Source organism: Carassius gibelio, chromosome B22 (genome assembly GCF_023724105.1).
Source record: "Carassius gibelio isolate Cgi1373 ecotype wild population from Czech Republic chromosome B22, carGib1.2-hapl.c, whole genome shotgun sequence".
NCBI lineage: Eukaryota > Metazoa > Chordata > Actinopteri > Cypriniformes > Cyprinidae > Carassius > Carassius gibelio.
In genome coordinates this window covers 32,209,392-32,226,318 of record NC_068417.1, presented here as the reverse complement: position 1 = coordinate 32,226,318, position 16,927 = coordinate 32,209,392, and the positions used below count along the sequence as shown (strand labels likewise).

Below are 16,927 nucleotides of genomic sequence, written 5' to 3'. Positions count from 1 at the left end.
CAAAAACCTTTAATAGCCATAATAATACATTAAGAATATGAAAAACTACTTAATGTATCTATGGGAAAATAGCGTTATGAAAATTGTACAAGTACCTATCATGTTTTACATGTGGAGTCATGCTAAGTGTAATAAGTCAGAATCCAATCAAAAATACATCAAAGTATAGTAATGTTTAACACAGATCAGAATACGAGATCCTCATATATAGATTAAAAAACAACAACAACAACAACAAAAACATTATATTTATCAAAATCAATAACCCTTTTTACAACATCAAGTGCAATAATAAACAATGATTTTTTTCATGATATTGCAGCTGGATTCCTTACATTTATATAGTGGTTTTCTGGGCACTCAAAGTGCTTTACATACAGTAGAAGAGGGAAAACAAAAATGTCAGAAATAATAAGGTAATTCATTTTATATTAAATTATATTGTTATAAAAATTACCCTTACAAAGGTAAAAATGCTCCTGGAAGTATATTCCAGGGAGAGAGAGAGAACGCAAGAGAGAGAGAGAGAGAGAGAGAGGTTTGAAACAAGCAGGGTCATTCTGGCCATTCATTCAGGGCCGTTCAGGGTCTTAACCACAGACTGTATAAAAACAGGTTCTAACCAGTACAAACACAACATTGGGCTGTGGAATTATAGCCTGGTCTCTTTGAAATGCAGAAAACAGACTTTCTTCGGTTTTCCTTAAAGGTGCCATGTGTAAAAATTTAGGTAAAAATATCCAAGAAATTACCTACACGCATCAAAATAATGAGAAGAAATAAGGGCGATGATGTCATAAAAAAAATGTCAAGTTATAGTGCTGCAGAGATATCAACCTTAATTAGCATTAGCATTACTAGCCCCGGCCCGACAGGTGTCGTAATACCAGTTTCGGCCATGGGAGGCGGTATGCGGGCAACATAACCACCAGCCAACCTGCAATACACTAATAACTTGCACGGCTTGTGGGCGTACTTGAACCTGATGTCAATCGTGTGGAAAGTACAGCCCACTACTGCATTTCAGTTCAGGGAAGAGAGCAGAAGGATGGCTGAAGCCCCTGGCAAGAGACCACCACGTGCTACAGGGAAACAACTGCGCTCAGAATCACAAATCAAATCCGATAAGAATACCAGAGTAAACATCGGCACTGCTTTTAATCGCTGGAGACAACTGATGGACCTGAAAGAAATGAGGTTTGACTCCGAACTTGCAACATTTCTTGTGGATTGGTAAGTTAGATGCTGTTAGTATTTCGCTAGAAGTTTGTTTATATGTTTGTGTATTTTTTTTTGGGAAGTTATAACATAGAAATGTATCGAAGGCCGATAAACGTGCTAATGTTAGCGATGGCTAACCGTAGCTGCGTTTGATAATTAGCTAGCTATAACTTACCCATTTTTTTATATAATAACTAACCTGCTCTGTCTCGGCTGTTGGTCTCCATGTCCTCTTTGCTTCATGGTTTTTCTATGTGTGAGAAAATTGATGTGTGGCCTGAAAGCGTGTGAAAAGAGTCAATTGCGTGTGTCTCACGGTGAATGCTTGAGAGTTGGCAGCTCTGGTTAGGTTGGTTGGCGCTAGCTTGGTCAACATCAGCTGTCTGATGTTGACCAATGATGTTGACAGAATGCTGTCTGTCAAATTAATTTAATTCAAATAATGTGTATATACAACTCAAAATGTAATATGATCAAAACGAATATGAACATATTCACTGGTAAAGGTGAAGGGGAGTAGCTTGAAGATGTCATGTTTCAAAATCACTTGACATCACCCAACGTTCCTCTGGAGGCAAAACGTCCTCTTTTAGGCTTCGGCTATGGCTGTAGTGTTGTTGTGAAGGTAGGGGCGGAGCATAGAGACTATGCCGTTTCTCGTTTGTTACTCTAGAGTAGACCAATTCACTTTATCGAGGCATACTGCCCCCATCTGGTATGGAATGTGGAGTATGACTTGATTCTTTTGCCAGACATGACAGATGGCACCTTTAAGGCTTTCCTTGTCCTGTTTGCAATTGACTAAAAAGGAAAATCTATATAATCAGTTCACAGTTTTATGATAAGCTATGAAATCCTTATAATCAAGTGCTCATAAAAGTAATCTCTGTAAATAAGTAATATTAGTGAAATTAAATAGAGATGCTTTAGCTCCATCACTAATCCTGACAGTCTGACATTGTCTTGTCAAAGTGCTCACTGTACAGTACATCTTGTGCTCATAACACCATTTAGTTTATGATATAATCTACTATACAAGTTAAAACTTAATCAGAATTCATTTAAACTTGCGATTTCTTATAAAATCTCTGTTTTCACAACTAACTGGGGGCTAATTAAGCTGTCAACATAATATTAAAAATGACACAAAAAAAAACATCTGTTGAGTCTTACCTGTGAAAGATAATACTCCGAGATCTGTTTTTATTATTGTTTGACGGTTTGTAGATTCCCAAGCTGCGGACGAGTCAGGTATGTGTTCCTCTGTCCTAATATGAGAGTTATGGAGAGTTGCCCGCTCCAGTATGGCAGCGATGCTATCGTGCGGTCGAGCAGCTAATGAGGAGTCTAGGTATTTAAGTCTATGACACAGAGCGTGAGAATGGACTGAAACTTACAGGTTTTGATATTCATAACACTTATTCAGAAAAAACCCTCTACGACACAAGAGAAGTTCCTGATTTCAACATTTCTGAAGTGAGCTGCTGACAGAGATAATGAAAGCTTATTAAATAACCTTACATGCATCTTTCATAATATTTCACTATTTTGCCTATTTCACCATGCATCTGTAATTATATATATGGGTCATTCTACAAAAATAAAATAGTCTTAAATGGTTTTCTTTTTATAACATTTAAACTTAGACCACATTATTAGATAAACTTTTGACTTTATGAAGGCATATAAATGACAGCTTAATTATTATTATTTTTTAAATTATTATTATTGTGCAATTTGTTCAAGACCACTTTCAACAATATTAAAAGATTTTAAGACATATTTTCTCTCTTTTTTTCCTGCACATGTATTCACTCATAAGTTCATAAATCTTTAACTATCTATATATACTGCGATTCAGGCAGCACATTGATTACTTTAAAATATATCCAAGTTTCATTTCTATAGTATTGTCCCTTGAGAAGATCTTCTAAAATGGTTGCTGAAATGTGAGGGGTGTACTGTACTCACTTTTGTGAGACTTTTTTTTTTTTTTTGTATATTCTGTAAATTATAATTTTTCTTTTCCGCATTTCACCTCTTCTGTAGTTTATTTATAATAAACCTGGCATTGTATAATAAATATTGTTGGCTCTATGAGAGTATGTTTATGTTCCTAGGTTCTTCCATGCTGATGGCTGTGTCCTGGAGTCATATCTCCCGTCACAGAACATTTTTAGGCATTATGAACCATGAATAGTCAGATACCTCAAACATAAACTACAATTCAAAAGTTATAAGTTATAATGTATAATATAAATTATAATTTACAATTGTAATATTTTTTTTAATTATAATTTTTATAATACATTTTATAATAATTATTTGCATTACTGTTGTTATTTATGCCGTTTTTCATGGTGAACATGAGACTTATTTCTAAAACTTAAAAAACTGACCACAAACTTTAATTACATGAGGGATTCAAATATTAGCCCCTTTATTGTAATAAAATGCAGGAAGCGCTTAAAAAAGGAATGTAAACAGTCATTTTTTAAACATGGTGTTAGAACTCTTGGCATTTAAATGGCATTTACTCTTTGTTTTGTCAACAAGGTCTACAATATATGTACATAACCTGCCTACATATTGTGACGGGGTGAAGAAGCACACGACACGAGGGTCAAGGTAAGTTCCCCGAAGGGTGGATTTTATTAAGGTGGTGTAGGGAAAAATAGCCAACGTGAGGGGTTTCCGGTGCTCAGTGCTCAGCCTTCTCTTCCTCCTTTGGTGCGCAGTGCTGTGTGGGTCCGTGAGATCCGTGTCTTCAGTGGGCTGGCGGTCACACGCTGCTGTCTGGAGGGGAAACACAGAGAATTGTTAGCTGAGTCTTCTAGAGAGATCTCTCACCTCTGTGTTCGACAACGCTGCTTATAAAAGCCCGGTTCTGATGGGCTGCAGGTGTGGCCGCTCAGCCCGTAATGAGCAAGTGCAGGTGTGTCTGCTCTGTTTCCAGGGCGACGCTGATGAGAGCTCGGGCCACGCATGAAACCTCAAACTCCGAGACTTCTTTCAGGTGGCGGAAGTCATTGCAAAACCGGAAGGTGCCGTCGGGCTTTGGGACCATCACAATGGGGCTGGACCAAGGGCTGCATGATGGTTCAATGGTTCCTAACCTCAACATCTCCTGTACCTCCTCCTCAATGGCGTGACGCCGAGCCTCCGGAACACGATAGGGCCGCTGTCGGACGATCACTCCGGGTGCTGTGCAGATATCGTGTTTGAGTTCGTAGGTCCACCCTGGCTGGGGAGAGAACACATTGGTGAACTGACTGACCAGTAGAGCCCGACCGATATATCGGCCGATATGAGCTAATTGTATTTAAATCGGCATCTGCGTTTATAACTGCTGATGAAACATGAGAAACAGAGTCTTGTGCTTCACTTATGTTATGAGTGTTGCATAGTTTGCCCACCAGAGGGAGCTCTGCAACTCCCCAGTTGGCAACAGCGCCAGAAATCCACTACAGAAGAAAGCTATCATCAATGGCGCCGCCATTTTTAGGTTTTGACGAGTTGCGCGGAGAGAGCGAGAGAGCGGAGAAGAGCAGCGGTGAGCTGAAATTGAATGTTGATCTCGGATAGTCAATCGCGGGAAAAAGTCCCGTTTAGACTCGCGACATACATAAGAGCTGCATGACGTTGCTTCTGAGTCTTCGTGTATATGAACAAGTTTAACGAAGTAAGCGTTAAAACGAGTTTTCTGCCGTGTTCATGCATGAAGCTGGGCAAAAGGCCTGTTAGTTTCATTAAGTCGCAGTCACGTAGGAGTTAAACAGTCTCGTGTTTTCTTTGCTTCAAACAGTTTTTGTTTCATTTGTTCAAACGAACTTGAAACAGTGAGTGCTGTTACTGATCGTGTGAATTAAAAGGTTCGCTGAGTCATCGGATAGGGTCGTGCGTTGTTTGTCTTCTCATTGTGCCTCCATCAGCTGGGATTGCGGCCTCGTTGAATCAAGCTGCCGTCGTCAGGATCGCGAGAACAATCGCTGAGGGTTAGTGAGTGAAGAAACAGTACCCTGCCATCCATTGGACATCTTTCAGCACCTCATTCACGAACCATGAGTGGTGATAGAAAATTATTTTCCTCTTTTCCTTCTGAAAACTGGTAAGCAAACTGCCATTTTCTGTAAGTGAGTCATCTGAACTGTTAAATCATACAGTTATTTTTGATGGGACTGTGATCAGTGAATTTTCCTGCGAAGGGATGCATAGTCTTTCTTTTGGTGTACATAACTGAACTTTTTGGGACTGTGAACTCCATATATGGATAGAGTATAACTTTTCACCTTTCTTTTCCTGGATTTTTGAATTGGATCTTGGATTTTTTGAGCCGGATTGAAGTGGACTTCAAAGTGTACTTTGTTTGAAAGGTTGAGTTAACTGTGAAACGTTTTGTTTAAGGTTACTCACAATAAGTGACACTGATTCTTACTTTCCTCAGATTGAACTGTAACTGACACAAATCTGTTGATTTTTCATCTCTATTATTTTCAACATTTCTTTTATTTCACTTTGATTTGTCTACACTTGAAATTGTTTTGTAAACTTTGTGAAAACAAGGAAAACGTAATCATTTAAAATTTTGCAGTACAAATAAATGTAAAATTTGTTTGTTAACTGAAAACTGTTTATGCGAATTTTGAGTCACTTATACTAAGGAGTGGGGGCGTCTTACCTATCCTGTTAGATTCAGGGGAGGGCGGGTTTTGCAGTTAACTAGGTTTACCTCCTGAGTTTTCTACATACACACGCTTCAGGTGGCTGCCGTGTATTGAGTAAATCCTGAAGCCCACCTCGCTGATTCTTGAGCATTACACATTGCAACACGATAGACACAACATACAACTAGTCTAACAGTTGTACAAAGACTAAAAGCATTGAGTGGGGGGACTAGGATCCTGTTGCTCACTCAGTCATCCTTAGTATAGTGCTGAATATTTCCCCCACAAGACGGTGGCATATTCCCCTCCGCCACATATTGGCGTCACGAACAGGATCAATTCCTGGTTCCTGATTCAGTGTAAGTTCATGGTCCTAGAGCCGACACTATGGCTGAACTGGACGAATTAAAGAAACAGTTTGAAGAGATGCAAAGGCGTTTCGGTGAGCAGACATGCATGTTAGAGCAAGCCAGAGCCGAACAGAGAGAGGCGCTTTCCCTCGCTAAAACTGTTATTGAACAACAGGCTGCCGCTCAGAGAGCACCATCTACTGTTTACATCCCTAGGGATCGTAAGCTTCCAGAGTTCACCGGATGTCGTTCCAAGCCTGGTGAGTTGAGTATAGAAGAATGGATAAGTTCAATGAAGTCCGCCTTCAAGGTGATGAAAATTCCTGAAGAAGACAGAATTGAGTTTGTTAAGCAGTATTTAAAAGATGAGGCTAAGATGACAGTCAAGATCACACTCAACGGAAAGGAGAAGTCAGTCGATGAGATTTTCGATGCTTTGGATCAGACTTATGGGTACAAACTTCCCATTGGCAGCAGACTGAAAGAGTTTTATGACCGCAAACAAATGCCTGGAGAAACAATCCGTTCTTATGCTTATGACTTGCAGGAGAAGCTGAGTATCATCCAGAGTCGAGAGCCGTCTAGAGTTACTGATGCTGATGGAGTTTTGAAGGAACAGCTTGTGTTGGGCCTGAAAGACGATTCGCTACGGCGTGAAATGAAGAGGAGAGTTAAAACTGAGAAGGACCTGACATTCATCCAGCTTATGCAGGAAGCTATTACTTGGTCTGAAGAAGAGGAGGTGCAGGTTCCAAGCAATCCAAGAACGAGTACTCGTCCACGTGGTGTCGTTCATGCTACCACTGCAACAGAGAGCTCTTCAGCCCCTCTCACCCTGGAGTCACTCCATGAAGCCATTCAACAGATAGCTGCCCGACAAGAAGAACTGTTTCAGATGGTAAACAGCAAAGAAAAATTTAAACCTGCAGTGAAGGAAAACAAGGCAAAAAGTGCACCTTTGAAAGATAGTGAAGGAAGGTACATTTGCTATACGTGTGGTAAGCCAGGGCACACAAGCCGACGTTGTCTTCAGAGCAGAGAAAACTCTAGTAGAGTGCAACCTAACACAGCAGAGATAGAAAAGACAGCTGACAGAGACACTTCAGTGCTAGAGAGCCCAGGTCCATCCGTTATAAGAAGTCATACTGCAGACTGTGATACAGAGAACGTTTCCAAGTCACTTTGTGAAAGTGCTTTTGGTGATTGTATAACCATTGAGGTGAAAATTGCGGGAATCAGAACAATCTGTCTCTTGGACACAGGGTCAGAAGTGACTACTATCACCGAGTCACATTTTAAGAATCAATTTGGAGAAGTTGTTCTGTCGTCTGCCAACTGGGTCCGACTTACAGCAGCAAATGGCCTAGACATTCCCATCATTGGATGTCTGGAAGCAGACATATAGTGTTTTGGGAAGACGTTGCATGAAAAGTGCGTGTTTGTGATCAAAGAGAGCGATTCTAATGGGACAGAATTGAAAGGATTGCATGGCATTATTGGGATGAATGTGTTGAGTGAAGTTAATGATCTATTCATGACTACTAAAGACATGAAGAAGATGGACAGGTATAGCCATGGTTTTAGGGAGGCAAAAGTCCAGCGAGTTTTAGCTAACATTAAGATGCAGACTGAGGCACTGAGTTGTGGCGACAAGATTGGCTTTGTGAAGGTTGCTGGGAAGCAATCAGTAACTATTCCACCATTCAGTGAATGTGTTTTAGAAGGCCGCTGCAGGATACCACCAAAAGTGAGCTGTCAAGTGTTGGTTGAGGCCTCGTCAAATGTCAGTTTGCCTAAGAGTGTTCTGATTGCTAATGTGCTTGCTAAGACTGCCGATGGTAAAGTTCCAGTCAGAGTGTTAAATTCTAGTGAAAAGCCTGTAAAGCTCCCACCACGATGTAGGATCGCAGCACTGTCCAAGCCCCAGGAAGTTGTGCCAAGGGTGCTTGTCGAGTTTGAGGAAAAAGAGAATGCTTTGCATGTTAAAGCTGTGCAGCAACATAAGGTGAAGGCAGATATAAGCACTTCAGAACAGCTGCCAGTTCCAGTGCAAATTAATCTAGAGAACCTCACAGAAACACAACGTTGCAAACTCCAAAACTTACTGGCTAAGCACAGTGATGTGTTTTCAAAGAATGATTGTGACTTCGGTTATACAACTGCTGTCACACATAGTGTCCCAACTGGAGATGCTCCTCCCATTAAGCAAAGACATCGCAGAATCCCACCTCAGGTTTTTCAGGAAGTGAAAAAACATGTTCAAGATTTAGTATCTCAAGGTATTCTCAGAGAAAGCTGTAGCCCATGGGCATCTCCAGCTGTGATTGTGATCAAGAAGGATGGCAGCGTACGCTTTTGCTGTGATTACAGAAGGTTGAATAAAGTGACCTGCAAAGATGCTTATCCTCTCCCTCGTGTGGAGGAATCGTTGGATGCCTTGGGAAATGCACAGCTGTTCTCCACCCTTGATCTTACCTCCGGGTATTTCCAAGTAGCGATGAGTGAGGAGGATAGAACAAAGACGGCGGTCACCACTCCCTTTGGACTGTTTGAATGGACCAGGATGCCATTTGGACTTTGCAATGCACCTGCAACATTCCAGCGTCTGATGGGGGTGGTGCTCGGTGATCTAACGTTTGACATACTGCTCATCTACCTTGATGACATCATTGTTTTTACGAAAGACTTCGAAACCCATTGTCAAAGACTGGAAATAGTATTCAATCGATTGAGACAGCATGGCTTGAAACTGAAACCCAGCAAGTGTTTCCTTTTGAAACCCGAAGTGAAATTCTTGGGTCACCTTATTTCTTCCCAGGGAATAAAGGTGGATGGAGAGAAAACTCAGGTTTTGGAATCCTGGCCTGCACCCACGAATGTCAAAGAGTTAAGACAGATCCTTGGATTCATGAGTTACTACAGGAGGTTTGTTCCTGGTTTTGCTCAGTTAGCCCGGCCCCTTCATGCCCTGGTTGGTAAAGGAGGGAAAGAGAAAATCATTGAACCTCTTAACTGGACAACAGAATGTCAAACTGCATTTGACAAACTCAAGCAGTGTTTAATGTCTCCGCCAGTTCTCGCGTACCCGGATTTCAGTCAGTCTTTCGTACTCACAACTGATGGAAGCCTGCATGGTCTTGGGGCTGTGTTAAGTCAACGACAAGGAGGGGTGGAGCGTGTGATTGCGTATGCAAGTCGGGGTCTTCGTGGATCAGAAAAGAACGATAGAAATTACAGTGCTTTCAAGCTAGAGCTACTTGCCTTGAAATGGGCTGTAACTGAAAAGTTCAAAGAATACCTGATCTACTCCAAGTTCTCTGTAATAACTGATCACAACCCTTTGCGCTACTTGGCAACCGCTAGTTTAGGAGCTGTTGAACAACGGTGGATAGCTCAGTTGTCAGAATTTGATTTTGAAGTCTACTACAAACCAGGACGGCAAAACACAAATGCCGATGTGTTATCACGGATTCCATCCAGTGAGGAGCCTGAGCAAGAGGACTCTGCTAAAGACTTCATTAGGATGAATTCAGATGAAGTGCGTGCATGTTTATGGCCAGTTGCCAACAAGCATCAGATAGTACAAGCATCAATTCAGGTATCAGTGACAAGGAAAGTCCCTGGATATAGCTGGAGTGATATAGAAGAGCAACAAAAGATCGACCCTCATATAGCTCCTATATACCGTGCTGTACTAACCAACAAGAACCTGAGTCCAGTTGAGCAACGCAATATGGATGTTGAGTTAAAAAAGCTTTCTAGACAATTCACACGACTCAAGCTTAAAAAAGGAGTGATGTTCCGTTCCATCTTTGATCCCCGGGACGGAGAAGAAATTTGTCAATTAGTGGTTCCAGAACCCTTGCGTTACAAAGTGTACGAGAGTCAGCATGATCATTGTGGCCATTTTGGAGAAAGAAGCACGCTGGAGCGCATGAGGCGGAGCTATTACTGGCCGACAATGAGTAAGGATATTCAAAACTGGATTCAGGAATGCAAGAGATGTGCCCTTGCTAAAGACGTTTTTCCTAAAATACGAGCCCCAATGACATGTACTAATGTATCTGCCCCGCTGGAAGTCCTTGCTATGGATTATACAGTCTTGGAGGAATCTTTGGGAGGATATGAAAATGTCCTCGTCCTAACTGACATGTTTACTCATTTCACGGTAGCAGTGCCAACCAGAAATCAGACCGCTCATACCACTGCAAAAGCCCTTGTGCAGCATTGGTTTGTCCACTACGGCTGTATTGCACGACTACATTCCGACCAAGGTCGATGTTTTGAAGCGAATGTCATCAAAGAACTGTGTAAAGTCTATGGAATCGGAAAGAGTCGCACCACTCCGTATCATCCGCAGGGTAACTCCCAGTGCGAAAGATTTAATAGAACCATGCATGATATGCTAAGGACGTTACCCCCAGAAAAGAAAAGGAATTGGAAACAGTATCTGCCCGAGTTGGCGATGGCATACAATAGCCGAATCCACACTTCAACTGGCTATTCGCCATTCTATTTAATGTTTGGAAGGGATGCCAGAATGCCGATGGATATCCTTAATGGGAGAGACTTGGAGGACAGTAGAGCTGACAATCTTGATGATTGGGTGAAGAACCATCATGACAGATTGAAGACTGCTGTTGAAGTAGCCAACTCAGCAGCACAGGAAGCTTCAAGGCGAAGAAAAAGAGCCTATGATCGGAAATCGCATGCCGCACTTATGAGACCTGGTGACCGTGTTCTGTTACGGAATCATTCACATAGGGGAAGGAATAAGATACAAGACCATTGGGAACCCTTGCCTTACACTGTAGTGAAGCAGAATCACGCAGACACTCCAGTTTACACCATTCGCCCAGAGAAAGGGGGCCCATGTAAAGTTGTACATAGGGATCAACTCAAGCATTGCACTTTTCAGTCATCACTACCACCTTGCACATCTAGACGTGAATCTAGAGCACACATAGGTCAGGCACACACTGATTCAGAAGATTCTGATGTTCTTCCAGTCCCTGTTGTTAAATTTGCACCCGCTACACCCACGGACACACAAGGTAGAAGGGCAGGTGGGGATGAATCAGAGATAGGTATCAGGGACCATGTCGATGAAATGTCAGCTGATGATTCAGTAGAACAGTCTGTACTCAAGTCTATGAGTTCAGGTGGCTCCGAAGCTGAAAGTGAAAATGAAAGTATTACTGAACCTAGACGTTCACAGCGTTTGAACAGAGGTACTTTACCCGTTAGGTATAGGACTGACTATGTCTTGAAATAAGCTTATGTCAACCTGAAGGTTTGTATGTTTCTTTTAATATGAAGGTTTTTCAATCTTGCTAATTGAAAGTGTTTAATTGCTGTACTTGATGTTTTCTTTTGTGGAAAGAATATTTACCTGCTATTCTCTGTCATTTATTTTTCAGGACTGAGTTGCTGAATGGAAGTCCGGTGGCATGGCAGGGTTTAGCAGGGGGGAATGTAGGGGATTTACATTTTTCTAATATGTGGAGACTTTTATTTTGATGTTTGTCGTGGGCGCCGCCATTTTTAGGTTTTGACGAGTTGCGCGGAGAGAGCGAGAGAGCGGAGAAGAGCAGCGGTGAGCTGAAATTGAATGTTGATCTCGGGTAGTCAATCGCGGGAAAAAGTCCCATTTAGACTCGCGACATACATAAGAGCTGCATGACGTTGCTTCTGAGTCTTCGTGTATATGAACAAGTTTAACGAAGTAAGCGTTAAAACGAGTTTTCTGCCGTGTTCATGCATGAAGCTGGGCAAAAGGCCTGTTAGTTTCATTAAGTCTCAGTCACGTAGGAGTTAAACAGTCTCGTGTTTTCTTTGCTTCAAACAGTTTTTGTTTCATTTGTTCAAACGAACTTGAAACAGTGAGTGCTGTTACTGATCGTGTGAATTAAAAGGTTCGCTGAGTCATCGGATAGGGTCGTGCGTTGTTTGTCTTCTCATTGTGCCTCCATCAGCTGGGATTGCGGCCTCGTTGAATCAAGCTGCCGTCGTCAGGATCGCGAGAACAATCGCTGAGGGTTAGTGAGTGAAGAAACAGTACCCTGCCATCCATTGGACATCTTTCAGCACCTCATTCATGAACCATGAGTGGTGATAGAAAATTATTTTCCTCTTTTCCTTCTGAAAACTGGTAAGCAAACTGCCATTTTCTGTAAGTGAGTCATCTGAACTGTTAAATCATACAGTTATTTTTGATGGAACTGTGATCAGTGAATTTTCCTGCGAAGGGATGCATAGTCTTTCTTTTGGTGTACATAACTGAACTTTTTGGGACTGTGAACTCCATATATGGATAGAGTATAACTTTTCACCTTTCTTTTCCTGGATTTTTGAATTGGATCTTGGATTTTTTGAGCCGGATTGAAGTGGACTTCAAAGTGTACTTTGTTTGAAAGGTTGAGTTAACTGTGAAACGTTTTGTTTAAGGTTACTCACAATAAGTGACACTGATTCTTACTTTCCTCAGATTGAACTGTAACTGACACAAATCTGTTGATTTTTCATCTCTATTATTTTCAACATTTCTTTTATTTCACTTTGATTTGTCTACACTTGAAATTGTTTTGTAAACTTTGTGAAAACAAGGAAAACGTAATCATTTAAAATCTTGCAGTACAAATAACTGTAAAATTTGTTTGTTAACTGAAAACTGTTTATGCTAATTTTGAGTCACTTATACTAAGGAGTGGGGGCGTCTTACCTATCCTGTTAGATTCAGGGGAGGGCGGGTTTTGCAGTTAACTAGGTTTACCTCCTGAGTTTTCTACATACACACACTTCAGGTGGCTGCCGTGTATTGAGTAAATCCTGAAGCCCACCTCGCTGATTCTTGAGCATTACACATTGCAACACGATAGACACAACATACAACTAGTCTAACAGTTGTACAAAGACTAAAAGCATTGGGTGGGGGGACTAGGATCCTGTTGCTCACTCAGTCATCCTTAGTATAGTGCTGAATATTTCCCCCACAAGGCAGTGGCATATTCCCCTCCGCCACACTTATACATAGTTTCCTTTTTAGCAGGCCCCTTAAATGCTTGCTATTAACTTGATTGAAGGTGGTTCTTCTCAAAATTGACAGTGGTGTGTTCATGACACTAACGTTAACCATTCAACTTCGAATTGATTCCGTGATCTTCCGGTAACAGTAGGCTAACTTTACGTTCTCCAGCACATGACGATGTTTTGATTCAGAATGCACGAAGAGAAGAAGATATACGGGTCCATTGTGAATGTGTCTGCGAGAGCAAATATAGTGTAGTTACAGTAACTACAGTAGGTGCGTCAGAAATGGTTAAACCAAAGAGGACATGTAAATAAATGTGAACTGAACACACTTTTTTTTCTTCTTTTTTACAGATTGTTTCAAAACAGCTTTACAGACATAACAGGAAAATATTGTAATAATATTGTTAAATATAAGTAGGTAATAGATAATACCTATTGCTTGGCAAATTAAAAAAAATAAAAAAATAAAATTATATATATATATATATTTCTCATTTTTGCCTATGTAGGAGATCCCTGTTTATTATTATTATAATTCTAATGTTGACATGAGTAATGATAAATGGTGATATTATTAATACACATGCTTATTCTTTCTCTGTCTCTCTTTCTGCCCTACAGATGGCTGAAAAGGGTGAACGCTGTAGCAGCAAAGTGTGGGACTACTTCTGCAAAGATTCCTCTAATGCAGTGTTCTGCAATATATGTGCAGCTTATGTAAGCCAGGGGTCTATCAAAGTGAAGCAGAAAAACACTTCCAATTTGTGGACTCATCTGAAAACCAAACACAGTGAGCAATATAAAGAGGCACAGCAGCAGAGTGAGGTACAAAAAACTCTTTCTGTTAGAACACAGCAGCCTACCCTTCCACAAGCATTTGATAAGGTACTCAAATGGGGTCCATCAGATCAAAGGGCAAAAAACCTGGACAAAAAAGTAATGGAGATGATAGCGACAGACATCCAAGCTTTTTCTGTGGTGGAATGTGTGGGGCTTAGAAGGTTGCTGGCTGCTGCAGAGCCTAGGTACACTCTGAAAACAGAAAAGTTTTATCGCACAGATAAATTGCATCATGTGCATGCAAAAGAGGTGATCAAGATAAAGGAGCTTTTGACTAGTGAAAATGCAAAGCATATTGCATTTACAAAAGATTGTTGGTCAGGGTCCACTGAGTCGCTAATGAGCTTGACTGCGTACTTCATCGATGAAGAATGGAACGGAGTGCAAGTTGTCCTAAATGTGAAAGCCATGAGTGGATCTCACACTGGTAAGTACATTGGACAGTTATTTTTAGACATGCTTACCAAGTGGGATATAGACAGTGAACGTGTGCTGCTGGTGCTCAGGGACAGTGGAGCCAATGTTGTTAAGGGGATGAGGTTGGTGGAGATGCCTGACCTCAGCTGCAGTGCTCACACCCTCCAGCTTGTTGTGAATGATGGCCTCCAGGCACAGAGAGCTGTAGGTGACATCCTAGCCAAACTGAAGAGGTGTGCAACCCATTTTGGTCATTCAGTCCCTGCCAAGCAGAGGCTTGAACAAATTCAGAAGGATGTTGGTCTACCTGAACACCGCATTCTCCAGGCATGCCCAACCAGATGGAATTCTACATTGCATATGCTACAAAGGATGCAGGAGCAAAAGAGAACACTGACAGTCTACTCTGGGGACTTTGGAAATTTTACATGTCCAAGTGTGAAGGAGTGGGACCTGGTCGAAAAGCTGATCAACACACTGGAACCAATTGAGGAAATTACTCTAGAAGTGAGTAAGTCTGATGCATCTGCTTCCTGCATCATCCCCACCATTGAGGTTTTGAAAAGATTTCTGAAGACTCAGGGTCCTGAAACTAGAGGAATTCAGACTTTGAGGAAGGTCATGCTCGACAGCTTAACCAGAAGGTTTTCCAAGATTGCAGAGTCCAAAGAAGCAGTGCTGGCCTGTGTGCTGGGTCCTCGTTACAAACAGCGTCCCCTCTCTGACAGCACAACCAAGAAGGCCAAAACCTGGCTTGAAAAAGAGGCAGACAAACAACATCAAGCAAGCTCAGCAGCCACTCATAAGGATGACGAGGGATATTCAAAGAAACCTAAGATGGAGAAGTCCCTAGACCAGAAGCAGAGTGTGCTTGACCATCTCTACGAGGACATGTTGCAGAGCCAGAAAACAGTAACAGGGGTGTCTGAGAGTCTGAACGAAGAGCTGGATCGGTATCTTCAAGAGCCCGTTCTTGATCGCAAAACAGGTTTCACTATTTATTTTTCAGTGATATCAAATTAAGTTATGCTTTGTATATTAAGTATATAACATTTGTATTTGTCATCATCATCATCAGGTGACCCACTGCAGTGGTGGAGGCAAAACCCTGGCCCCTTCCAGACTCTGGCTCCATTGGCCAGGAGGTTTCTCACTCCTCCACCTTCATCTGTCCCTAGTGAGAGGGTATTCAGCACTGTGGGGGCCATCTATCAAGATAGGAGGAGCTCTCTAACAGGTTCTAAGGCAGAGATGTTGTGCTTCCTGTACTACAACCTGCCACTTCTCAACTGGCAGTACTAAGGAGCACCCTGTTCAAGACATTTTTCAAAACACTGTTAAAATATTAAAGCGCAAGACAGAGTAAAATTTTAAAAGTATAATTTGTAAAAAGAAGTGAAGGAGGAAAACCTCTTGCCTGTGTGTTGTATATATTGAGAACATTCTACATTGTTTAAATTATATTTTGGTATTATTTATTTCTTTTATATTTATTTATTTTATATGTAGCTATACATTTAACTTATTTTAATTTTATTTTCAATTCATAGACATGGTTTTGTGGAATATTGAATTTGTTTGGTATGGCTCTTTTACTTTAACTTTAGTATTATAATTTATTTACAGTACACACACAGACTGTTAAAACCAGCTTCAACTAGAGGTAAGTAAAACTGTTAAATGTTTAAAACAGTTTTTTGATCATTAAAAAATATATACTTTTGATGTGCAATTGTTTAGTCATTGAGACTGTAATCTAAGGCTTTTTTTTAATAATCCCTTCTGGAAAATGGTTTATACAGCCCACATACATAGAACAGGCAGATATTTTGCTATTGAATGTTGTGTAAGTGTAGTTTATAGGAAATGGGTCTAATATCCAGATTATTTTCAAAATCAAAATATCGGCTTATAAATCGGCTCTTTTCGAGTTAATATCGTCATTGGCCCCCCAAAATCCATATCGGTTGGGCTCTACTGACCAGTTGTGTTGCAGCTCCGACTTTTGGGCGGCTGAGAGGTGGGGGTCCATGTCCACAGCCACGGGAGGTCACTGAGCAAGGGCTGCAAGCTGGGGCCCGGTCCCGACCCACCGCTTCAGAAGGTTCACGTGGTACAGTTGGTCCTCTCTGCATCGTCCGGGCTGCCGGATCCAGTAGGAGACAGGGACGATCCTTTCCGTCACGGTATAGGGTCCCTGCCAGTTGGCCAAGAATTTACAGGCAGCAGTGGGGACTAGGACCATAACGTGGTCTCCAGGCTGAAACTCCCTTGGCAGGGCCGCCCTGTTGTAATGTCATTGCTGGGCCAGCTGGGCTTTGGCAAGGTTCTCCCGGACGATGGGCATGACCCTGTCAATCCTCTCCTGCATCTCCCGGACGTGCTCTATGGTGGAGCGGTGGA

General features: G+C 41.6%; 1 protein-coding gene across 1 annotated transcript; it reads left to right on the top strand.

The window, feature by feature from the left end:
- Positions 1-13,888: 13,888 nt before the first annotated feature.
- On the top strand, positions 13,889-15,826 carry LOC127986876 (zinc finger BED domain-containing protein 4-like). Its single transcript, XM_052589135.1, has 2 exons — positions 13,889-15,512; positions 15,603-15,826. The coding sequence occupies exons 1-2, from the start codon at positions 13,889-13,891 to the stop codon at positions 15,824-15,826; spliced, it is 1,848 nt and encodes a 615-aa protein (XP_052445095.1).
- Positions 15,827-16,927: the final 1,101 nt, after the last annotated feature.